This window comes from Populus euphratica, unplaced genomic scaffold, assembly GCF_000495115.2.
Source record: "Populus euphratica unplaced genomic scaffold, PopEup_1.0 scaffold450.1, whole genome shotgun sequence".
In the NCBI taxonomy this organism is placed as follows: Eukaryota; Viridiplantae; Streptophyta; class Magnoliopsida; order Malpighiales; family Salicaceae; genus Populus; species Populus euphratica.
Window position 1 is genome coordinate 158,539 of NW_011500331.1, and position 25,495 is coordinate 184,033.

General features: G+C 33.3%; 3 protein-coding genes and 1 pseudogene across 3 annotated transcripts; 1 reads left to right on the forward strand and 3 right to left on the reverse strand.

Annotated features, from left to right (window-relative positions):
* Positions 1-186: 186 nt before the first annotated feature.
* SGB1 (Major facilitator superfamily protein) lies at positions 187-8,246 on the reverse strand. Its single transcript, XM_011010020.1, has 15 exons — positions 7,982-8,246; positions 7,445-7,559; positions 6,760-6,871; positions 6,597-6,664; positions 6,372-6,504; positions 6,160-6,259; positions 5,924-6,036; positions 5,694-5,787; positions 4,331-4,484; positions 4,106-4,249; positions 3,944-4,017; positions 3,038-3,126; positions 2,561-2,675; positions 1,676-1,860; positions 187-672 (listed from the first exon to the last, which is right to left on the reverse strand). Exons 2-14 carry the CDS (start codon positions 7,533-7,535, stop codon positions 1,678-1,680), a joined length of 1,470 nt encoding a protein of 489 aa, XP_011008322.1. The 5' UTR covers positions 7,536-7,559; positions 7,982-8,246; the 3' UTR covers positions 187-672; positions 1,676-1,677.
* Positions 8,247-8,896: 650 nt separating this feature from the next.
* On the forward strand, positions 8,897-9,558 carry LOC105113730 (uncharacterized). The gene is made up of 2 exons (XM_011010025.1): positions 8,897-9,439; positions 9,523-9,558. The coding sequence occupies exons 1-2, from the start codon at positions 8,897-8,899 to the stop codon at positions 9,556-9,558; spliced, it is 579 nt and encodes a 192-aa protein (XP_011008327.1).
* Positions 9,559-10,023: 465 nt separating this feature from the next.
* On the reverse strand, positions 10,024-20,104 carry LOC105113727 (golgin candidate 5-like; annotated as a pseudogene).
* On the reverse strand, positions 20,085-21,521 carry LOC105113726 (golgin candidate 5-like). The gene is made up of 3 exons (XM_011010021.1): positions 21,480-21,521; positions 21,123-21,336; positions 20,085-20,779 (listed from the first exon to the last, which is right to left on the reverse strand). Exons 2-3 carry the CDS (start codon positions 21,274-21,276, stop codon positions 20,103-20,105), a joined length of 831 nt encoding a protein of 276 aa, XP_011008323.1. The 5' UTR covers positions 21,277-21,336; positions 21,480-21,521; the 3' UTR covers positions 20,085-20,102.
* Between the last annotated feature and the right edge of the window lie 3,974 nt (positions 21,522-25,495).

Below are 25,495 nucleotides of genomic sequence, written 5' to 3' on the forward strand. Positions count from 1 at the left end.
TTTTGTTAAATTTTCTTCTTTTTAATCTAGAGCAGTTGATGAACCTCATCTAGTTGTGCAGCTAATTAAGGTAATATTATTAAAATTAATAATATTTTTACAGAAGGTAATATTATTAAAATTAATAACATTTTTACAGGTATACCTTCAGGTACTTCAACAAATGTTCTTAAAAACTAGTTTGCATTTTGTTTATGCAAGCGTACTTTTTGTTTGATCTCATGTATATAATATTTACAGGCTTTTGTTTTGTAATTAAACTAAACAAACAGATTAGATTCTATCATCAAAACATAATATAATATAAATTGAGCAGCATCAGAATTCTCTTAATTTTCTAAAATAATGTTCTTGAATTTCTGCATTTATCTCGCATGGAATAGAGTCAGCTGCGGACAAGCTAATATATGTAAAGCATATTATTTGTGGGTAGAATCCCAAGTTCTACAACCTATTCTGCTTCGCTTCAATTATCTGTTGTGGACAGTTTGGAATATACACCGATGCGCTCGTGAATTATCCTGCTAAAAATAATAATGCTCCGCCTTCTAGAGCGAGCACATTATCGATGTATTTTCCAATTTCTCAACTTCTACCGCTGTCTCCAAACCAGAACAAGGCAAAACTGACGCAAAGGCATAGAAACATCCAACTAAATATCCCTTCGACTTCCTGCAAATCAACATGATTCCCATGATCAGATTTATCCAAATGATAACAATAACAATAATAAGAGATCCTCGATTTCAGATAGATCACAGAAGCCAACCAGAATACATTCAAGTCCGGATCAAAAAACCTTTTAGCCATGGCTGGAAATGTTCTAAGAGGTAAGTCATGCTTTAGACACAAAATAGGAAGAATGGCTTAGTTTTTATATCTATTTGTTGGAACAAATAGAATAATCATCCAAAGTCTGCTCATCATGCCTTGAAGCCAACTCCAGGGAATAATTACAGAAATAAGAGCAGCTATAGATGAAAAAATCATTTTAATCTTCATGCTGAACTATAGGGGGGCTAGAAACAATTACATGACAGATTAAACTGAAAGCTACCCTTAACTTGAAAGGAAAAGAAACGTGTGCAATGTGAAGTAAACTAGAGCTATAAAGAAAAGAGTAAATTGTATCCAAACAAAACCATGATTTATAACACCAAAATGCAAAATATGTGGGTTTCTCAGCCAAAAATACCCTGAACAAGGCCAGCTACTCGTAGGAAATCAAAATAGAATAGAGTAAAAAATGAAATAAGTTGCAGTTGAAGTGTATCACAATCTGGATAAAGTGATCCTTTGGCTTCTAATGAAAATTTAAAACTTATCAATAGCAAGAAGCAAATAGCTATTGTGGATGAGGCAAAGGCGACATGAAAGGAGGTAAAAGGATAAACATGGTGTCATTTTGATGGTTGAAGATGCAGGACCAAGCTCTCAAATGAACGCAGTTGCCAAGTTAACATTTGTATAAATAATCAACACATTTGGAAAGTTGAAAGCCGTTATGTCAAGAAAAAGCCTTACCAGGAAAATAAGTCCCATTTTTTTACTTCCATAATAATTTCTAGCAAACTATCATAGACTAGGTTATTCCAAGTAATACAATTGATTAGCCCTTAAATTATTTTTTTTATTAAAAACAACTATTCTGGGAAACAATATGAAAACGATCTACCTTTACTCTGGAGGCATAAGTGCAATCTCAATCTCTTGGAGTGATTTTCCCCTTGTTTCCAACACGTTTTTCTTCACAAAAAACACAGCAACCAGACAAAAGCTTCCAAAAACTGTATACAAGACCAAGGGCCCGATTTGCTCCAGTAAACGCAAGAACAAGAGGCCAACAAAGAAATTTATAACCTGTTACAAAGACCCAACTTAATCAGCAACACGATGACAACAAATAATGAGTTTGGATAAGTGATGCAAGGGGAGACAAGAAAATGACCTAACTTATATACTTGGCACAGATCCAAGTCTTTGAAGCTGGAACTAAAATTTACCCAGACAAAAGAACTAAATTACAAATCAACAAGAAGAAAACCTAAACTATCTCAAGTGTGTTGTGACAAAAAAATTGAGTAATTTGCTTTGATTGAATTGTGTTTGTAGATAATAATTTTATTTGAATATGACAAAATACAGCAGAACTCTCTCTATGTGGAATCAAACTTAAAATTCTTATATCATTATGCTGGCTGGTCTGCTGGAAATGCCAAGATTTTCTCCTCTCAAGTTTTAATGTCTAGTCATCATCCAAAATGAGATCAATCCATCAAATTGGAGTGATACATTGCATAGGTGTAGGCTTGGCTGTCTCAATGGCCAAAAATTGAAAAATGTCTTCAGTCAGAAAAATGAAGGACAGCCATGAAAGAATTATCCATTGCCGAGATTTTCTCATCCAAATTTTACTGTCTAGTCATCATCAAAAAGATCAATCTATCAATTGAAGTGAATAAAAAAAAAATAGTTGCATAGGTGTAGACTTGGCTGTCTCAATTGCCTGAAAGACAAGGTCTTTGGTCAAAAAAATCAAGGACAGCCATGAAAGAATTACCCAATGCACGGCCATGCAAACTGCCAGCGCCTTTGCCCTAATCCGACTTGGCAATATTTCTGATAGTAGGAGACTTGGAACTGGACCAGCGCCAAGAGAAAACATCAATACAAACCTGCACTAGCAGTTTTGTGTTTTAAATAACAGAAATCATGAGGCTTCAAAATAATAAGTTTTCACCTGACAATCTTTATCGAAAAAACTAGTTTCTAAACAACTTATCATTCATATCTCACATGTCAGGAGATTTCCTTTAAGTGCATGCAACTCCTGTTATTCCAATTTTGGTTCCAATATCAACTGATGCTTAATTATAGCATATTTCGTCAAAAAGTTTCATGAATTCATGCTAAAAGAGAATTGGTGAGTCCGTAAATAATGACCAAGTCATCATAAGCTTGGTTAACATTTTGGTTTATTCATAATGAAAAGTGATCTTTTTATCACAAGTTCTTGAGTATAAGGATGACTACTTACAGCAGCATGCCTCCAACTGATAGATACAATGCAGAAAAGCTTGACACAAATGAAGTAGCTGCAGTTGCTTGAAGACCCATTGAGACTGCCTGCACAACAGAATGCATGAAGTATCGATCAAGCATATTGTCACATTCTATTCTGATAATGCAAATCTGTAGCATTAAACTCATAAATTGCATATTGGTACCACAGGAATCCAGTTGCAAAAACAAAAACAGAACTCACAAACTGCTGGACCCTACCTAGAAAGCTCCTATTCTAGCATTAACTTTCCGCCACCTTCTGGTCTACGTTTTACAATTCTTGAGTTTTTATTGTCAGCACAAATGGCATCAGTTAGTCTACAGTTATTCACTCAATTCTCCATAAATTTCCAAAAAAGAGGCAAAGTTATAAGGACTACTGCCTGTTATATTTGATTAATTAACTCATTATCTTCACCTATACGGTTATGATGTTACATTCCACCTTGTTGGTGACTTTCTCTATCAATTAAGAACACTCTTAACTGTTCAAAGACCCAATCACTATCTGTCTATTCCATTGCAAACATGCACATGGACCCTGATACGATTCTATAATGCAATCAGATTAGAACCTGGTGCTAGGAAGTTACAAGTTATACACAGCCTGCTATAAGATCCAGGTCTTGAGAGCAACCACTTCCTGTAAAATGGTAGAAGGGCATGAGACTATCTCCAAATTCTGCTTCCCCGCCCCACTTAAATGGGAGAAATGACTGGAAAATGGCTTGCTTGGAAGATCAAAATATGGTTTTAACACTGTTGATACTTGTTTCATGTTTGAACCTAGAATATACCACTACCAATCTTCACATTACAGACATAATCTTCAAGAAAATAAAATAAAGAGCAGTTTTCCCACCACATTTTTTTTTCTTACCATGCCAAAGAAGCTTCCAGTAAGTAGCACCTTTCTTCCCAGTTTATCCATCATAACCATCGCAATTATTGACCCTGAAGATATTAAAAATAGAATCATAATTTGGAAGAGATAGCCAACAATAATCCACAAGTGAATGCCTGGGAGAAAAGCCCTCTCTACCCAGTAAATTGCTAACTCCAACACATATGTTTGCAGAGTCTGAAGGTACACCAGCACTTTTAAAGACAGCTGATGAAAAATAGAATACAGCATTTATTCCAGATAGCTGTTGCAAGGCAAAAAGGGCAGACCCAATGAAAACCACTGCAAATGGAGAATTCAATAGTAATTATTTGAAAGAAAACTAATGTGAAAATATAACTGCAAGTTAAAAGAGAAATGCACCTTTAAAATAGCGACCATAGAGAAACTCTGATAACTTCACTTTATCAACTTCATCTCCCTGGTTTGACTTTGACAATTCGATAATTGCAGATTTGACATGTGATCCTCCTAAGAGTTTCTCAAATTGGGCTTCAGCTTCAGTACTTCTTCCCCTCTGAAGTAAATTTAGGAAAATCTATTATCATTACTTACTAAATTACATTCTATACAATGGCTAAATGAACCATGATCACACTGAGTACTCATCATAAAGCTAAACATAACAGCCTCTATCTAGCTCTGAACTTTGGTTCATTTACTAAACCTTTTGTTCTTCAGAACAACTTTCGAACAATATTGATAACACTTGAATAATTATTTGAAGAAAGAAGCTTGAATGAAATATTTTTTAATATTTTGAGCAATTAACAGAACAAAAGTTGAGAGTTGCAGAGAAAAAACGCCAGTGTCAATTGTAATTTACTTCTAGACTGCCCCAGCAAAAGTATTGTTGCATCAAAATTGTACTCTTCAAAATATTATGATGGCTTGTTCATACAACATGGAAGAAGGATCCAGTTACTTGCATGAAAATAATGAGAGAAGGGGAAAACTGAATTTGATTTCAATACAATTTGATCCTAAAGCAATAATTTTAAACAACCAATTTTTAAAACTTAAAACTTTTTAGAGGGAAAATTTTCTCTTTGAAGTTTTATCATCAAAATTTCTGTTAGGAGTAATGAGTCAAAACTACAAAAAGAGGAAGTAACATTGCAAAGGAAAGAAAAGGACAAGAGTCAGCATACTACTTTCCACCATTTAATATCCAATAAAATTCAAAGGAGCTTCCTAGATTGTGAGATGCAGCCTAGCTCTAAGATCACATGCTAAAGGACCACTTGTTCAAAAATGTTCAACTATTAGAGTATTGCCCATTATTATCTTTGCGCATTTCTTCACATTATATTAGGTAATTAACACGCTCTATCTTCCCAAATAAAATCAAATCATATGCATCTTTATGAAATCTAAAATTATTAGTAGATTATGAAGATCTAATCATCAATTGTAACCTGTAACCCACATCTATTCATAGATGTCAGATGAATTTCAATGATGATTTTTTCATTAAATAGCTCTTAACAAGCTAACTACAACAAAGCCTTAATCCAAACTTGTAGGGATTGGCAATATGGGTACTTTTATTGAACAAAAAAAATGTTGTGTTAGATAATCATGTGTGCATGCATGGTCACATATAGGCATATTTCTCCCGACTTGGGTGCAAACATCGGAAGGGTGGAACTAAGCTCGACCAATGCAAGCACAAGAAAAAAAAAATTGAATTGTTTGATATGCATAAAACTGAAGATCAGGTGACCTTTAAAAGCCAGTGAGGACTCTCAGCACAAAACTCCATAAAAAGAGCAAGCATTGCAGCAGGGATGGCAGACACCCAAAAACAAACGCGCCACCTGAGCAGACCAACAAGTTAATAAGACAACTAATTTGTGTTAATGCTATCACAAGCAATGTACTTGAATGGCTGAGACATATTGAAGAATTTTTGCAGTGAACAGTAATCTTCAACCTCCTTTCAAGTTTTCTTACCAACCCATAGTTTCCTTGGCTGGAATTCCAATAAAGAAAGATCCCAAAAGTCCAAGACATGTTGAAATTTGGGTCAAACTCCCATAAGTACCCCTTACATAAGCTGGTGAAACCTATTCATTAGAGTGATATATGTTATTCAATCAATGAATGAATGAAAAGCAAACAAAAGTAGGATCCTGAGAAGTTTGCTAGCAATGTATATATCAAAATTATCATTTCTTATACAGCTGTACCTCTGTCACATAGAGAGCCGCAACAGCTGGGCCAATTCCCATCCCAGTTCCAACAAAAAACCTCCCTAGAAGCATACCCCACAGATCTTTTGTTGTTGCACTGCAATTTTTATTTTTTATTTTTTTTTAAATAGCCTCATTGGAAAGAGTTTTAGACATAATAAGAATTTGGGAAAATATGCCTGAAACAAATACAAGGCCCCTATGCATACCTCATTGAAGCCCCAATTATCATTGGTAAAGCACAAAGCTGGAACGCCCTGCGACGCCCAACACCATCCGCTATCCAGCCACTGAATATAGATCCAACAAATGCACCCCCTAGGCATGTACTTACCACCAGACCTTCAAATGAAAAGAATCCATTAGAACATTTTTTTTTCTTTTTTCCACTAAGGGAAGATGAAACAAAATAAACAGTTTGTTGCATGAAGTACCTTCAGCCATGGTATTCCCACTAAAGCCAAGGTCAAAAGAGATGCTTTCTAGTGTTTCATTAACAACTCTGAATTAATAATACAAAAATATTAGTAAATAATGTATCCAAAATCATTAAACTTGAGCAGAAGAGCAAAAGTGAATAGAGTTAGAGGGGCACACCCAAGATGATAGCCGAATAAGAATGAAGAAAGAGTTGCTACAAGTACATGCACCAAAGAATGCCTCCAGTGAGGGTTTCCAGCATCTTTGGCTGTTCCAATCGCTAAATGTCCTGCAGCCAATAGCAGATATCAGCCACTACATTTATCATCCACAACTTCGGAAACTTTATGTGTGTGTGTGTGTGTCAAAAATGAATAATAATTAACAAAAATGCAACGACATTAGTCGTCAAAATTCATAAACTTTATTGCGTAACAAGCATCCTTGCAACCACATATGTTGTGCTTGTAGCTTCTAACAAATAACTAGCTAAAGGAAACGGTTTTTGGGCTCCTAGATCATCAACTAGCTCAATAAAGGTAAATTTATCATGAAAAAAGGGGTGAAACTAAAAGCATGAGTAGTCAAATCATTTCAAACTATGTGATTTGAATACAAAAATCCATGCCTCGGCTCTCTCTCTCTCTCTCTCTCTACATACACACATACAGATACATATATATACATACACACATACAGATACATATATATATAAGGTGAAATAGAGCAGCTTGTGCATTTTTTTATTCTAAATAAGACTATTCACATAGCATCTGCAGTCACCAGTATGATATATTCTTTCTTATTAGACCACTATAAATATATATATATAGAAAGAAAGAAATGATTGAAGTCAAAATACCAGAACTTTCTTCTCTATCATAGGCATTAATAAAATCCCTGGACGAAGCCCGTTTCTTGGTCACCACCGTCTCCACATAACGCCCTCTCATTGCAAGATTTACTTTGTCTACCACCTGCAAATCCAGATCAGCCCTTTTTATTTTATTTTAATACAGTATCGTATCAATCATCCTCTCTAACTCTATATATTAATCAAGATTCTATTCTTTAAACAAAATATTATCACAAGTTAAAATAAATCCAAAGAAATAATAATAATAATAATAGGATCTCGTTTTAGATCTCATTCCTTGTAAATGCAAGTCTAAGAAACCAACGCCCATGGAAAAAACTCGCCATCTCCTTTGGTAATCGGAGAAGAAAAGTAGCAGCAGCAGTCGTAGTAATAATAAATAAATAAATAAATAAAAATCGCAGCAACTTCTGGCGAAGAGAAACAGAGTTTGAGAGAGGGTGTTTGTGATTAAAAAGAAATGTTGGCTGGCTAAATATTTATATTTAGACGTGGAGACGGAGTGGATTTCGAGAAGAGTACCCTTCCGGCGGCTGTGATCAACAATTAAATGCGCCTTCTGTTCACGGAGAGAGAGAAGGTGAATGTCCGATTTAGGAGAAACAACCGTTTCTTAGAAAATGAGAGTTTTGACCGAGAGTGAGTAGGCTATAGCTAATGTGCGCGGGTGATGGGGATGGATGCATAGTATAGCGGTGACATTGAGACTCGAGCTCCATCACCCTCACTCACTGATATTTTCTTAAAAGAGTGCAAGCAAATCGAGAAAGACGACACCTGGCCGTTGAATGTTGGTGGGGAGCAGGATCTGGTGTGGCCGTATTCACGAGATGATAACTGTCCTTGTTCACGTGTTGTTGACACGATAGCATTTGCTATAAATAATAATAATAATTCAAAGAAAATAGGAGCTGGCAAATTATAGAATATTAATAACAAAAGCTAAACCTCGTGGCAAATCCACCCAAATATCAATACAGTTGAATATGCAAAACAAGAAATTTTTTAATTCATTTTACAAATTATAAAAAGAATAAGAGCGTGAATATTTTTGAAAAAAAATTAAATTTAGTTTCAAATTAATTTTTTTTATATTTCTATATTCATATTAAAATTAGAATTTTTAAGAAATATATTAATATATTTACAAGTAAAATTACTTTAAAAAACAATATCTACATAAATTCAAACATGCTCTTAAACCAATAAGAAAAATGCTACATAATTCAAGTAAATCACTTCCCATAAATGCGGTAACGACCACATCGTAACACGACATCGAAAGGTTTCTTGTTGCTTAAGGATTCCGAGCAAACATAGGTTTAACGATTGTGTATATATATGCATGGTAGCTTCCCTTTCCTATCGCATGACTGATCGGTAGAGAAAATTTACTCTCTGCAGTCGTTTCTGATCCAAGCTAATAAGCTAGGGCTAATGTCAGACTTTGGTGACTTATGTTTTACTACTATTCCACTGGATTTAGTTAAACCAGGAGATGATTCTGTGTTGTGTGATAAGTTCTGCATTGTGGTTGAAGCAAGTTTCATGCCTCCTGTACTTGTTGACGATCTTGAAGATGATGAATCACAGCATCTCTACGATGCGGACTGCTATTGGGTGAAGAGAGATTTCCTGGTTGATCGTGACCAGTTATTGCATGACCTAGAAACATCAACACTAACCATCCGTAATATCCTTGCTGTTATGGATATCCCTGTTAGGGATTTCATGATAGATCAGGTGTTGACTTGTGCTCGTCAAATGGCAAGAAGTATTCTGCTATTGGATCGGAGGGTTTTGTATATGAAGGTGAGAGTTGATGTCCCACCAAGTTTTGATGAGCCTTCGGGCGGCGGCGGTGACGAGGAAGATGATGATGATGATGTCTTAAGCTTTGAGCCCGCCACTGCGTCGTCTATAGAGAAATTGGAGATTGTGAAGGTTGAATTAGAAGGGTCTACTAACCAGCCATGCGCAGTTTGTTTCGACCAACTTTTGGTTGGCTGTGAAGCAACTCGATTGCCTTGCTCACATGTCTATCATTGCGGGTGCATACGCAGATGGTTGGAGAAGAGCAAATTCTGTCCACTCTGTAGGTTTGAAGTCTCCTAACTAATTGATTAGGTTTTTCTTTTTTCTTTTTTCTTTTTTTGAGAATGATTAGGGTTTATACACGAAGAATGATGTTTTAGAATTCCTTTGAAGGGCACAAACCGATTCGGAATTTCTTGAGAAACAGTATATGCTCAGATTGTAGCAGCTGCTGTTTCTCAGTTCTTTTGGGGGCATGACTAATTTGGAATGCTCGAGTATATCTTAAATACTGTTACTTTGTATTTCTCAGTTTTGAATTCAATGTTCAATAAATGTATATGGAAGAAGCAAGAAACTCACGCTTGCACAGATCATAAAGATTTGCCCGCAAAAGAACCTTCAGAGTTCAAGTGTTTTTTAACAGTTATAACCTCCGAGGTTTTCTGTGATTGATCTCATCATTAACCTTGTTAGCTTCGTAAGTGAAAGTGAAAGGTGAAGACTGTAACGAAGAACTTTAATCATCGCTAAATAAATCCAAAAATTTATATCATCTTCAAGCTGGAGAAATAAATTTGTCACCTTCGGGTTTCTGCTATACAACAAATTCATCTCAATTACAATATAGTTCTAGGTTTCATGAAAAAGGATCTCCTCTGAATATATCGCCGCTTGCCCCCAATCGCAAGGATAGAGGGAGAAAGACAAAAAAAAAAAAAAAAGTTCGAACGAACGATAAATCACATCCCCGACAACTATACCACGAGTTTCTATGTAAATGGTAAGTAACACATTCTGTAGTGTCAACTTATCAGGCATTGCCAGAGGATGTAATTGATATTTGGATCTGTCAACAGATTGCAAGCATAAGCACAGAAACAACTAGTGAGAGCGAATTCAGGTAAAAAAAAATGAAACAGAGAGTAAAAAATCACCACATTTTTTTAGAATGGTATGAAAATGTTTGGGGAAAAGAAGATTGAAATAAAATACCTTGTTGACAAGCAAATTTACTTGCTCTCTGTACATTTCTTTCAAGTCTACAATATCTGCACGAAGTTCCTCCAACTAGAAATATGAAGCCACTAAAGACGTCAGGATACAATAAATAACACACATTCCACTCGACTATTCAGGATACAATAAATAACACACATTCCACTCGAATAAGGGAAAGGGCATTAAGAAATCCTACTTCCATGATCACAATGGAAATCACGATAGATAGACAGATGTATGCTACTCAAGTATATTTGTTATCAATATATTCTCTCAGCATTTGCATAGCAAGTGGTCAAACATATTCAAAAATCTGGCACAGAATCCTCCAGCACGATTACATGAAAAAACAAAAAAATCAGTCTTGAGTGTTAGTCTTCCCATTTGTATTGGACAAAGTTTATGCTGGAGGCTCTGCTTCACTTATTTTTCCTATAACTCCATTTGATTTAGTACATGCATATTTGATAAAGGGCAGTTTAAAAGAAAGGAAGTGGAACAAGAAACAAAAATCTACAGCACTCCGGTGGACAAATTTCTACAAGTGTCCACTTTTTATTTAAACAATGAGCACACCATGGAGTGGAGTAAAAATCATCGATCATATTTTGAGGCAAACTTAATTCCACAGACAAATGCATTTCTTTTATAAGCCAATCAAAAATAAAATTCCTTCAAGGATTCTGGGAACTTGCTTGAACAATTTAAGAGGTTTAGCACATTTCAATTATGCAATAAGATCTCAAGAACATCAACAGAAAATCAGAACTTATTCCTTGCATACATCCTCATCACGTTCACCCATCCACTCCAGGGCAGCAGAGTGCCTTCGCCTCAGTCCATCTAGTTCTGCCAGTACACCAGGCAAAAGAGCAGACTCCGCCCGTAATTTCTCACACTGCAGCGGATCAAAACATTTGCTGAACTCAATGACATGGGAAAATAAAGTAGAACAATAATATATAGGTAATTACCTATTCTGTAAATGTGACTCACTAAAGAACATGTAGAAACTCACTTGTGATGTCATTTTGACCAACTCTTCTGCAAGAGAATCACGGACAGATTCCATGGATGCCTGGACCATACAAAAAATGCAAATAATTGATCAGAGCTGCACATGGATGAAATAGAATGAATTTTAAGCATAAACCCAGATGATTGTCCAAATGCAACATATCCACACAGGATACACTGTGAAAACTCAGCACCAGAGTGCAGCATACAGCATGAAGATATGTGATAACAAGCAATACTTTAAGCATGAAGTTCAATAAAAAAGCAATACATACCAAACGAGACATATATGATGCAAGTTCACCCTCTTTCTGAAGAAGGGCAGATTCAAAAGCACTAGGTGTCATGCTCTTCATGTAGTAAGGATTCATGGTTGCCTCTCCAAAAGTTCTCCATTCAGAAAGACTGTCAGATGTGTCCAGAGATGCTTGCAGATAATAGCTCTCTTCCATGCTGCCCAGGCTGCTAGCAGTGGAGAGCTTTCGGGTTAAATCTCCTGCAAAATTTGCAAAATGTAAAAAATATATGAAAGCAATTAGAAGTTAACTGGTGTCAATTTCCAAAGTAAAGCAGAGTTGCTCCTTGCAATAGGAGTTTGATCAGATGCAGAAGTTTAATGGACGTGAGCTGTCCTTTCCAACTCCAACCGAGCAGCTTTCTCTCTTTCAATTTCCTGAAACAAATCATGAGCTTAAATCACGAATCTTCCAGACAGCGTTACACCTTATGTGCATATGATAAAGTAGGAAGATAGCTTTTGTTCTAGTCTTTCAGAGAAATCTCCAAAACAATAATGAAATTATCCTCTACATAACCATCCAGCTTCATATGAATTCCTAACGTGGACTAAATTAATAAACTTCAAATCAGCTTCTATTATGTCTAGATCATCTTCCTAAAAGATTCAAAAATATCAGGTTCTTGCAGGGAAAATTCAATAACTGAGCGGGTACTTCAGCTCCACAGACAAAACATCAATAAATGCCCTATCCATGGGTTCATTTATTTAGACAAGTAAAGTTGAGCATTCACTTCTAGTATTGTCAAGACTGAATTGTGCTTATAATGTGGTTGGCAATAGAAGAAAAGCTGAAAAAGAAAGGGAAATCCAGAATAAAAACACATCCAACCCGTTGTAGAAGTTCTCTGTGTGTTAATGCATCTTGTAACTCTTCCTTGTTTTTCTGCCTCAGTTCCTTAATTTGTGCTTCAAGTTGATGGGCATGACCTTCTTGAGTGTCAGCTTCCTTCTTGGCTGCAAGGTATTCCTGCCTATTTTCAGCTGCTCTGTCTCTCCTTTTCGAGGGACCTACTTAACTGTGTTTGTTCAGTCCTGAGACAAGAAATCTGAGCATAACCAATTTCAGCTACAATTCATCAAATAGTTCCATCACTAACAAAAATTTGTTCATAGAAAGATGATGAACCTGCGCTTCAAGAACATTAATTCCAGATGATGTTTGAGATAAGCGTTTATTCACAGATTGCTCTCTTTCCTCAGCAATAGCAGCTTTGGCCTCTGCTTCCTAAAAGTGTAACAGCTAATAATAAATAGAGATGTCTTTACAAGTTTCATGTGTTATATCATAACAAGAAATAAGATTCAGGCACCTGGAGTCGAGAATTTAGAGATCTCTCCACAGCAGCCCAGGCCTCAGCCCTTCTAGCTATTGTTTCCTAATACCAAGTGACAAAGAGTTACAGACAAAATAGCTTGGAACTTGAGGTTCATAAGGACACACATGGTAACTCTAAGGTAGGGTTCAGTTACCATTCAGGAACAGAAGAGACAATGATTGTGGGAATAGAAACATGTGTTGGAGAGACGGAGACATAAAAATAAATATCTGATAGTTTTGGAGTGAATTTATGCTTTCAAAACAAGAGATAAAAGGGGACATGTCGCTCTGTCCCTACTGCCTTTACCTTTTCTGTCCCAAGATAGTCACCAAATGTTACCTAAAGATGGATGAAAATTATAAATCCACCTGCATGGCTTCAATCTGTCTTAGGAGAGGCCTTGTAGAATCAGGAACTTGAGTAATCAGTTCCTCACATCGACGTTCACTTGCCTAGAGAACACACAAAACTACACATCACAACTAGAAGCAAATAGAGAATAATGCTAAAGCAAAAGTAACTTTACAGCAAGGTAAGATAAAGTTCAACACACGTGATAATGTTTTTGAAGATCTTCAATGTCCCTGCATAGCATGTCCTCTCTAAAAACAGCCTACAAAACCAAAAGTCAATTAAGAACTTATGCTAGAGAGTCATTTCAAGCATATCAATAGCCACAAATCAACAATCTTAATACAATTGTGTATAACCTCCTGCTCCTTTCTACTCAAAGTTTGTCTTAATTCTTCAAGTGCCTTAACCAGCATAGTCTCGCGTTCCTCTGCCTCTCTTAGATGACTCTCTAATTCAGTTCAGGCCTCATTATCAGCACGTGCCTGTGCTAATGCTTCAGCCTTCTTGGATGCAGATAAAGCATCCGTATAATACTCTTTCTGGGCTGAAAGCTCTGCTTGGTGTTTTTCTATTGTTTCTTGCAGCAAATTCTCTATAGTTGTCTTGTCCTTTTTTATACTCTCTACTTTATTCTCTTCCACCTGGAAGTGGAACAAAAAAGTTAATATTGTTGATACAATACAGGTTGATGCCAAAACAATGACCAGAAAAGGTAGATATATGAATTGAATTACAAAAGAAACTCACATAAAAAAGTTGTTTTAGCAGCAATTCACATAAAAATCATAACACAAGGAAGCTAACAAAGAACAGGATTTAATTTCCGAATTTGCTAAGAACATTCCTTCAACTTTCATTTATTTTCATTTATTTGCAAGCAATATGTATTAGTCATCCATTCAGATGACATCAAAATCGAAGCACGGCTTCACAAACATTAAAATATTGAATTTAGAATCAAATTTAAAAAGGCAATATTATCAATGCTCAATCACCTTCTGCAAATTTGTTACAACATATCTTCTCATAAGACTTTTAACAAAAAAAGACCAAAAAAGTCCAAATACAATAGTCCATCTCATCATATAACACAGCATATAGCGAAGATAAAACTAAAGTTCTCTAGAGAAAACTCTCTAGTATTTTTATTGAATATGAATAATAGTCTTGATCTCCATAAAATAAACTAGAGATCCCTATTTATATTAGTGCTAAAATCCTTTATAGGAAGGATTCTTAATTAAAACTTTCCCAACTAATAAAATTCATCTAAGATTAGGATTTCTAAATAGTAAAATACTAATTAAATTATAAGTCCTAGGCTAAGTAGAAAACAAAAAATTAGAATCCAAAATTAATTAGGAAAATAATTAAAACATGAAAACAATAATTTCAAGCTTTATATCAGATATTTTCGAGGATTTCTTTTCAAACTTGACCTTGTCAATTCAATCCATAGACTTTTGGGATATTGTTTTATGTCAGTCTCCCCCACTTGAGAAAAACTAGTCTTCAAGTTATCTATTAGAAATTGAACTCTTCCACCCTAAAGGAACAAATACTCCAAATATAATATTGTAGTTAACTTATTCACGAAGTAACATGTGAACTTTAAAATTTAATTTATAGTGCATGTATAGTAAGGAAAAATCAATATCTGATGTTATTTTTTCTATTCATATAAAATCCACTTGTAATTCTTTCCCGCATATTTTTACTTCAAACTCGAGTTTATCATCTATGTCCTTAATACTTCAACCACTGTGTTTAAAGAAATCTCAAAATAATCTTCAATAATATATCCAGAAGACTTGTCATAATTTACTAGGTCTTTCATGTCTTTATTTGCAAGATCATCATCATAAAAATCTTCATCATCATCTCCATCAGGTTTGCATAAAACATCCTCGTCATCAAAAGGTTCTTGCTCATACTAACATTCAATCATGTTAATTGATTTTTATCTCTCGAGTTATGATAGTTTGGCTTGATCTAACAAGGTCTCATGACCTCCAAGTTTCCTAAAAATATCTGATGTTATTTTTTTTTGTTCGTATGAAGTCCACTTGTAATTCCTTCCCATATTTTTTTACTTCAAACTCGAGTTCAACATCATCTATGTCCTCCAATACTTCAACTTCTAAATTATCCCAAAATAATCTTCAATAATATCTCCAGAAAACTTGTTATAAATTACTAAGTCCGTTATATCCTTGTTTGCAAGATCACCACCACCACCATCATAATATTAGTCTTTTTCATCATCTCCATTAGGTTCACATAGAGCATCCTCATCATCAAAAGGTTCTTGCTCATACTGACATTCAATCATGATGATTGATTTTTTGTCTCTCAATTTATCGTAGTTTGGCTTTGATCTAACAAGGTCCCATGACCTCCATCAAGTTTCCTACTTAATAGAATCCATCTAGCATTAGGATTCTTAAATAGTAAATACTAACTAAATTATAAATCCTAAGTTGTGTAGGAAAAAAATAATTAAAATTCAAAATTAACTAGAAAAATAATTAAAACAAAAAAATATTAATTCTAGGCTTTATATAAGATGTTTTCAGGTTTCTTTGCAGACTTCTTTTGAGACTTGACCTTGTCAGTATGGTCCATAACCCCTGGAATAATTGTTCTATGTCATCCTGAATTCAATGTTAACATAATAGCCAAAATATCATGATAATATTACGCCACTACATCACAGTTTAGAATCAAATTACCTGAACTTTGGTCATCAAACCTTTCTTTTCTTCTTCAAGCTCTCTACTCTAGACTTTCACAAAAAGTGAAGATACATGCAAAACATTCCTTAGATCAGAAAGACAAGAGTATTGGGATTAGATATTGAAACTTCAAAGTTCAGATAATCAGTAAGCCTGCTAGATACCTGAGCTCTTAATTTTCTAATAGTAGATTCTTAAGCAGCCTGCTTTTTTGAAAGCTCTTCACCTAGAATTCAAAGGGAAAATCTTCAAATAAGAAGAGGACGTGAAACAAAAACCCCATTGCTCTGCAAACTCCACCAAATTGTTTCCTACCATACAAAACTATTAAAAATGATAAATCAAGTAGTTATGTCTCAAAACCTTAATCCTCACTAGTCCTACAAACCCTCAAACCCTCATACTGCAAAGCTGTTCAACATGCAAAAAATCATGGAGTGAGAGAAATTATAGTATCTTTTCCTATGAAAGAATTGGAATATGCAGAACCATTCATTAAACATGGAATATAAATGTTAGTGTGGCTCTACCTTCAGCCGTAACCTGGTTAATAATTTCATCCTTTTCCTTCAGAAGAGCAGCAGCATCGCTTTTTTTGTTCTGCTCTCTCCTAAGTGTATCCCTTTCCTTTGTAAGAGCATAAACCTGTAACCAAACGTTCCAAGACAATATTAATCTCAACAGTACGAAATTTAAGGCAATATGATTAATTGCCATCGAAGAAGCAAAAAAAATAAAATCAACTTTAAAGGCACAGAAAATCTCATCAGGCTGAAACTCAGCATGTAAGTTGCAAATCTGTCACGCTAGCACAACATACTAGCCTACCAAGAGGCATTAGTACTATCCAAAACTTTCAGGCTTTTAAATATCACCTGTATTCTCAATTTAAACCATTTCTGTTTGGTAAATAATGGATATATTATTTTGAGTTTGAATCCCAGAAAAAAAAAAAAAAGGAGTATAAGCTATCCTCCATAATATGGTACAAAGAATAGGAAACAAAATTAAAAACAAAACTAGACAAGATGCAACTTCAGCCGGCTGAATATGATCCATAGAGACTCTTTTACGAGATTGTGAAGCAAAATGCTGTTAAGAAGCCAGCAAAACTCACAAAAGTTGCATTAAAAGGAGAGTTCTTAAAATTCTGGAACCAAATATTCCAAATCATAGCAAACACTGTACAAGCATAAAACATTTTGTCCTTCCTCCTACCAAAACCCACTAAATGTATCATCAACAAATCCCCCACCCAATCCAGGGACACCCACCGATTCCAAAACAGCAAAAGCCTCTTCCACTTATCTCAAGAAATAGAGGATGTAAGAAATTACTTTGGAATCTAGTAGCTATAATAGTGCAGCATGTGAACATGTGTGTTGCCCATATCAAAATGAAAGGTATTGCAGATAAATGATCAAAACTTCTTGATCTAATAAGTGGAAGAGCCAACAAAAAATAATATCATAAAATTGCACCTTTCTGGGATTATATGGAATATCTAACAGTAAACATTTTTCATCAGGTTCATTAGGAGGCCAATTGGGCTTTATGCAACACAACATGGGATAGCCTCTCCTTCCCTCAATCCCTCCCCTCCCTGCTGTGAGCGGGATTTGAACCCACGTCACTTGGTACCATCCAAGTGACTTTGCCAGCTAAGCTAGATATATACTGTAGACAGTATTCATGTGCTGATCAATATATGGTCGCTAAGTATCAAAGCATGACATCTTAGTTGTTACGTATACCTCAATTAATCTCATTCTCCACAACCAATAACTAATCATTCTCTTTTGTTAAGAAATTGCAGAAAGAGGGTGAGCGTGTGTGTGTAAAAGAAAAGGCATGTCATAATTTTCAAATTTTAGGAGCATACCTTTCTTTCAAGAGTTGAAACCCTTTGATGGTATTCCTCTCTCAAAGACTCGATTTCTGCATCATTGGTTTTTCTCTGTTCCATAAAATTCGGCGATAAAAACATCATATTCAGGCTATAAAGAAAGTAAAGTGAAATCATTATCCTATCAACCAATAGTAATATTTGTAAAAACAAGTGGAACCAGAGATCAAAACAGAATAGAGGAGAGTAGATGAGATGAAGATGTTGTAAGTGAACACATACAAACAAAAAAATGGCAAATTATTTTTTGATAAAACCCAACTCATGCAAGTTAACATGCACACGACAATCAATTTTTTGAGTCAAATTAAGGACTAAAGAGCAAGTGCCGATGTTATAGTACTTATTATAATATAAAGTTTGCCAAACAAGGGATGTTTTACAGCTAGAAGCATAAAATTACGATAATGGCTTACACATATAGGTGCTTTAGGTAAATATACAACATCATCGTCAAAAAAAAAAATACTATCAAAATAGCAATCAAAAAGACAATAAGAATTATTTTAAGATAAAAAAAAATACAACCCACGTAGAAAATATAAGAACAACCTTTGCAACACAAACTAATTGAACTATCCAGATAAAATGTAATTAGCACAAACCAGATTTTCTTTAAAAAGGTACAAAAAATAACCATTTTAACTTAATGCACACATATGCACAAAGTACCTCAACCAAATTAGCTTGAATGTAGAAATAGTTAAAATTTATACAGACCTTCAATTCCCCAATAACAACTTTCAGGTGCTCATTTTCATTCATCAACTTCGCGATCTCATCAGCCTTTGCCTGGAAGAAGAACATCAGAGTTGGATTTTAGTTTAACATAAAAACTCAAAACAGAATTACAACACATTTTAGTTTAGACAACTAGCACTAAAAATTATGAATTTTGTTCATCAAAAGTTCAGTTGTTCAAAATTTAAATAGTCTTCTTAACAAAAGAAGAGAAGCACAAGCAACCATCATCATTGTAAAGGTACTAATGTAGCCCTTGATGAGCAGAAAGGTGAAGGTGATATGCCTTGAGGGTTGGGTTGATTCACTATGCCAGAACAACCATAATTTGAGAAACATGAGAGGACAAAACTTTAATGAAATGTGAAGCAAGAGCATCAGATTTGACACTCACAAATCACAGTGATTTTAGTCCATCACGAACAAGTGTTATGCGGACAGGAGAAAGAAAACATGCTAAAATATCATTAAAAAATAAAAAAAAATAAAGCAACACAGAGGTTGGACAAAGGCGTTTGGCACTGCGTTTTAAAGTGATTTTGAAAAAAAAATTATTTTAAATTAATATGTTTCAATATTTTCAAATGATTTTAAAAATAATTTTTAAAAAATAATAATAACTACACTTTCAAACAAAAAACGATGTAATAAAAAACTAGAGAGGATCTTGCTATCCACTATAAATTATAGGGCTATTACGAAGGTAAGAATGTTGAATCGACTAGTGAAATATTCTAAAAAAATGAGAAAAGAAGTTCCAGTGTATTTTGATTGTGGTATGTATACTGTAAAAAGCTCAGTAAAGACCAAAATTGAATTTTTTGCCCAGCATAAACATATAATGCAGTCCAATTTTGAAAATAAGAGTAGCGATGCATCAATGGGGCTCAGTTTGCAGACTTTTTTTCCCAGCATGATATATCTGTGCCATGTAGTAATACCTGAGCTTGCCTTGCAGCACTTTGTAATGCAGTTTCCATCATTTTAATCTCAGTCTTCACCTTCTCTAGTTCAAGCATGGAATCTATAGAGTCTGATATATTCAACCCTGAGCTCAGGCATTGCTCTTTACTGCCAACTTCGCCATAATTGACTCCCTCGTCTCCTCCTACTGTCTGATCATTGCCATCGTCTACCTTAGAAACTGATCCAGAAACCATTTCTGAAGCCTCATCTGAGGGAGATGCAGTGGACAGGGAGAGTTCACGGGCCATGTCACTCACTTCAGCACTAATTATTGGCCGTGAACCGGATGAAGGGTATCACTTGAAGCCTCGGCTCGGGTATCACTTGATGCCTCAGCTAGGATATCAGTTGATGCCTCAATTTGCACATCATCCGATGCCTCAGCTTGCATATCACTTGATGCCTCAGCTTGAATAGAACTTTGTTCTACAGTCTCCTCAGCATGTGTCTCTTGTTCATCTATGCTCTTGACATGAAACACATTATGTGACTCACTATGTAAGATGGAAGCAGCCTCGACTTCATCAACCCTGGATGCTTCTGACTTGATCTCCAATGTTTCTGAATTTTCAGTAGGCCCTACCTCTGAAATCTCTTTCCCCTGTAATTCATCAGCTGAATCTGGTATTTTAACATCATGGACAACTGGCTCAGGAGGTTCGACAGCCTTAGGTTCTGATTGCAATTTGGGATCGAGTTCAGCTTTGCCAGAGTCTGAAATGACACCATCTTTTTTCTCAGCAATCTGCAGATACTCGCCATCTTTTTTTCTGTCAAGCATTTGATTTTCTTCTAAAGCTGTGGTTTGTTCTGTGTCAGAATTTTGTGTCTCTTTCTCCTCAGCAGTTGATGATTTCTGTGGAGATACAGTTTCCTCTGAAGATTCAACTGTACTATCCTCGCTTTTATGCCCCATAAAGGACATAACTGGCCATAATCCCGAAGCTGGAAAGCAAAAGGAACGAAGATTCCAAATAAAATTGGTCTCAATACACACAAGTTAGAGCATTTAAACAGAGGTGCAGAAAATGCAACCATGTTGTTCCCTAGTTTCTCGTTAAACTTCAGCACAATACAACATATTATCAATTAACTTCCATGCTCTTGAGCACTAAGGTCAACATTGTTGCAAAGTAGTGAGCTCAAGCATTCCACAAGGTGTAACTTCAACAACTAGGATATTTAAATCTGTCTAATAAACGAATGTCGCCAAATCATTTTACTTGAAAGATGTAATAAAATAATATAAATAACGTGTAAAAAGTAGTGGTAGTAGTAGGTAAAGTACCTTCAGTGCTGGTACTAGAATCGGGTTTGTCTTCGAAACCAAGTGCAGTATCGAAATTCTTCTCGATATTCTTGACGCTCTCACTGAGCTTATTTACCGCCCCTGCTAGATCAGGGAAGTTCCCTAACGAGACTTTCCCGCTAAACCAAGCCATCTCTTGTATAACGTACCCCCGAGCACAAAATAAGAACAATAAATCATCAAAATATCGTACCTAGAAAGAAGAGCACACACGAAGATCCCATCGAGAAAAACACAAAATTGAATCTATTTGGTAAGGTTTTGAATCGAATGCGATATAATCTAACTGGTTGGATTATTGAAAATTGAAACTTTAGCGAATGGAGAGAATTGAACCTTGTTGGGAGACTGCGTTTTTGGGCTTCTTCGTGGAGATTCACGTAATGGCTGTTTCTTTTCTTCATTTTAAAAATGTTTTTTTTTTAATTTAAAAAATATATATTTTTTAAAATTTTTATTTTTTTATTAATTTTAAATGTAAAAAAAACCATTATCACTTTGCCTTTTGAGTTTCAAAATCACATTTAAAAATATTTGAAAAATTTTTATTTTTTTAAATTTTTTTTTGTATTTTCAAATCTTGAAACGTTAATATCAAAAATAAATTTTAAAAAATAAAAAAATATTATTTTAATATATCTATAAAAAAAATACTTTAAAAAATAATCGTTATTACAATATCGAACGAGGTTTTACTATAGCAAACTAAATCATTTTGCTCACACTATGTTATAATAGAGCAAGTTAATTGTTTTCTAACATAAAAAATATTAAAATAATAATAATTTGAGAAAACTCGGGTTGACTTAACTAGTGTATGGTTCGGGATAACACTAGAAGATGGAAAGTACAAAAAAAAAATGAAATAAAATGTGGAGGGAATAGTTGAAAAAAAAAACAAATGATAAAAATGATAAAAAAAAAATAGTGATGACTCATTCTAGAAAAAAAAATGAAAAAGAATAAAATAAAAAAATCCAAAGCAAAAAACTACCAATAAAAAAAATAATCAAAATTAAAAGACAAAATAAATAGGAGGACATCATGATTTTTAGCTAACCTGGGATGAATTATAAAGAATGGAGAGAAAAAATATAAGTGGAAGAAAAAAACCAACAGGCATGCAAACCTTCGTGATTTAAGTAACTCGCCCCACCTTATAAGCTCTGCCTCCACTTGACATTTCAAATGACATAGTAGATGGAAAATTTTGGTCACTAAACAATGTCGCACGAGCCCCCGAAAGGTATGGGTGACATCCACTCGATGACATATGTCCCATATGCATTAATAATTTTTTTTTTTTGTTATTATTTCTGTGAAAATACTAATTTACCCCTATTCCAAATTGAGACTAATGTAAAGATGATGGGAAAATATTAAAATACCCTTTGACTCATCCTTTAATTTTATTAATTGTACTATTTATAAAGAAAATTACATAAAAGTCCTCTTAGCCTTTCATTTTTGTGTTGCCGTCTATGTAATTCGACCATGTAAAAAAAAAATATATAAACTATTAAATTGTTCTTAATTAATTTGCAAATAACCTGTGTTTCATGAAAAATACTATGTTACCCCTACAAACAAGGCAAAAACTTTGTATAGAGAAAGACAAAAAAGTAATTATATAGTGTAAGTTCATTGTGAATTTTCTCATAATCTACACTAAATGATTGAGCTCCTTTAGTTTTTTCGTAACAAGGTTATACACGCTCCCGCAATTCATTTGATTGTTTATTTTATTTTTTTTATCAATTTTTTTATTTAATCCTTTTATATTCTGTATTTTTTATAGTTAATGGTTCAAGTTCTTTTCATTTATCTTAGATATGAAAGTTTTTATAAGATTTTAGGTTAATTTAAGGAGATATGTTTTAATTTGTAATATTAAGACATAATTAAAAAAACAAAAATGAGAGATAAAAACAACCTAGGTGGCCAATCTCAAATTCATGTGAAAAAAGTTATATTTAGTCTCTATATTTTATATTGATTTTGTTTCAAGTCGCTGTACCTTTTAGAATCTTAGTTTATGTATTAAACCTCTTTATTTTTATTTATTTATTTGTTCTTTGATTTGAGAGTAGAAATAGAAGCTCGCACAAGAATAGTGAGGCAGAGAGAAATCTTATGTCTAACATATTTTAATGATAAAAAAATTATTTTTATTATTAATAATTTTTATTTAATAAGATGAGTTTTATTAAAAAAAAAATTATTATTTTAATGAAAAAGTAAATCAGGATTATAAGATAATTTTTATGATTTTGTGTTTTAGAATCAATTTAAATGTGTTTTGAGTTGAAGAATTGATTTATTAACATTATAAGGATGTTTAATATAAGTTTTTAAGTGAAAGTAAATTCAAAAAACCCCAACTTGATTTTTTGACCACATCTTTAGTGGTAGGAAATTGGACAAACAAACTACAAGTTGTCTGTTTTTTTTTTTAAATAAATAAAAATAAAAATATTTATAATTTATCATTATATTTTATTAACTTTGAGATAAATAAGTTATATTTCCATGATATATTCATGAAAATAAAAATTATATGTACTTATCAACTAGTATAAACTTTCAAAATATATAAAATGAAAATTATAAACAAGATAAAATATTTGCATGTTTATTTATCTTTTATCAATTTTCTAATTCAGTTTTTAATTATCACTCATAATTCTTTTTTATGATTTACCTGTTGATATATCTTTAAATTCATTGAGTTAAACACATAGATTATTTTATTATTTATGAATTAATAAATTTAATGATCCTATGAAAAAACATTCATAACACGAATGCCTTCTCTTTATACGTTAAAAGCATAGCTTGAATTCTTATCCATAGCGTAATACGTATAAGGAGGCTAATATACTACTGAAATAGATTGAATTTCAACTCTTTTTTTTAAGACAGCCAACTGTTTCAAAATCAGGAAACCCAAAAAAATCAAAATCAAAACTCTGAGAGAGACCATAAGAATTAACCATTGAGTATTAATTACCTTTTGGAGGTGTACGGTTATATATAGCTCGACTTCAATAAGATTTTCAAGTCACCAGACAAAAAGTGAATCCACTGATTGTTGTAATACCTCACACATCTCTATAATTATCTGCGAAGTGTTTTTTAGCGGCTGCTTTATATATATATATATATATATTAAACGGTATCTAAAAATATGGTAACGATTATTTTTTTAGAATATTTATTATTCTAAAATATATTAAAATAATATTTTTTTTATTTTAAAAAATTATTTTTAACACCAGCACATTAAAATAATTTAAAAACATATTAATTTAAAATAAAAAAAATTATTTTTAAAAAATACTTTCCGACCACGGTGTCAAATACTACTTAAATGACTCGCTCTAAATCACAATTTTTTCTTATAAAATATTATGAAAAGTTAAAATCAAAAAGCATTGATTCTAGTTGCGATGTTGGATGTAGGAGTATTGAGTCTTATTGTAATATAAAATTCAATAATAATATTTATAATATTTATCAAAATTTTTATGTTTTTAATCTTCTAAAAAAAATTATGGTTTTTATTTGATAGTAATAATAGTTTTTTAAAATTTAATAATAATAATAATAATTTTTAATTTTATAATTCAAATCAAATCTATAGTTGTTTTTCAATATTAATAATTTTTTTTAAAATTTATTAATTATTTTATTATTAATATTAATTATAATAAAAATAATATTTATAACACAAATAATATTATTTTTAATATTAAGATTACAATAAAAATAATAATATTTATAACACAAATAATAATTTTTTTATAATAATATTTTTAACTATAATAAAAATAATAATATTTATAATAAAAATAATACTATTTTTAAAATAAATACTTTTGAATTATAATAAATATAATAATATTGATAACAAAAATAATTGTATTTAGAAACTCAAGATTCATAAGCATTGAATCCTAAGGCAGGACCAAGATCCAAGCAAAATAGGTCAGGACCAAGATCCAAGCAAAATAGGTCCTGATAGAGGACATAGGAGCATTGGGTCTTGATGCCGAACTCAATGCCAATTGGTTCTGTGTCTGGAGCACCTAAGAAAATTATAATAAAAATAATAATATTTATAACATAAATAATACTATTTTTAAAATAAATACTTTTAATTATAATAAACATAATAATATTGATAACATAAATAATTATATTTAGAAACTCATGACCCAAGAACATTGGATTTTGCCACAAGACCCAATAGCATTGGGTCAGAACTCAAGAGCATTGGTTAGAAAATTGGATCTTGAAACAGGACCCAAAACTGATTGATTTTGTGTCTGAAGCACCTAAGAGAATTATAA

Bases quoted from the DNA above. Each gene is read 5' to 3' on its own strand.
- SGB1 (XM_011010020.1), bottom strand. From the start codon at position 7,535: ATGAGAGGGCGTTATGTGGAGACGGTGGTGACCAAGAAACGGGCTTCG. The intron at 4,250-4,330 runs GTGCATTTCTCT...CTCCATTTGCAG, and splicing joins CTATGGTCGCTATTTTAAAG to TGGTTTTCATTGGGTCTGCC. The intron at 4,018-4,105 runs GTAGAGAGGGCT...TAATATCTTCAG, and splicing joins TGGAGTTAGCAATTTACTGG to GGTCAATAATTGCGATGGTT.
- LOC105113730 (XM_011010025.1), top strand. From the start codon at position 8,897: ATGTCAGACTTTGGTGACTTATGTTTTACTACTATTCCACTGGATTTA. The intron at 9,440-9,522 runs GTTTGTTTCGAC...GTGCATACGCAG, and splicing joins CTACTAACCAGCCATGCGCA to ATGGTTGGAGAAGAGCAAAT.
- LOC105113726 (XM_011010021.1), bottom strand. From the start codon at position 21,276: ATGGCTTGGTTTAGCGGGAAAGTCTCGTTAGGGAACTTCCCTGATCTA. The intron at 20,780-21,122 runs GTACTTTACCTA...TTTGCTTTCCAG, and splicing joins TTCTAGTACCAGCACTGAAG to CTTCGGGATTATGGCCAGTT.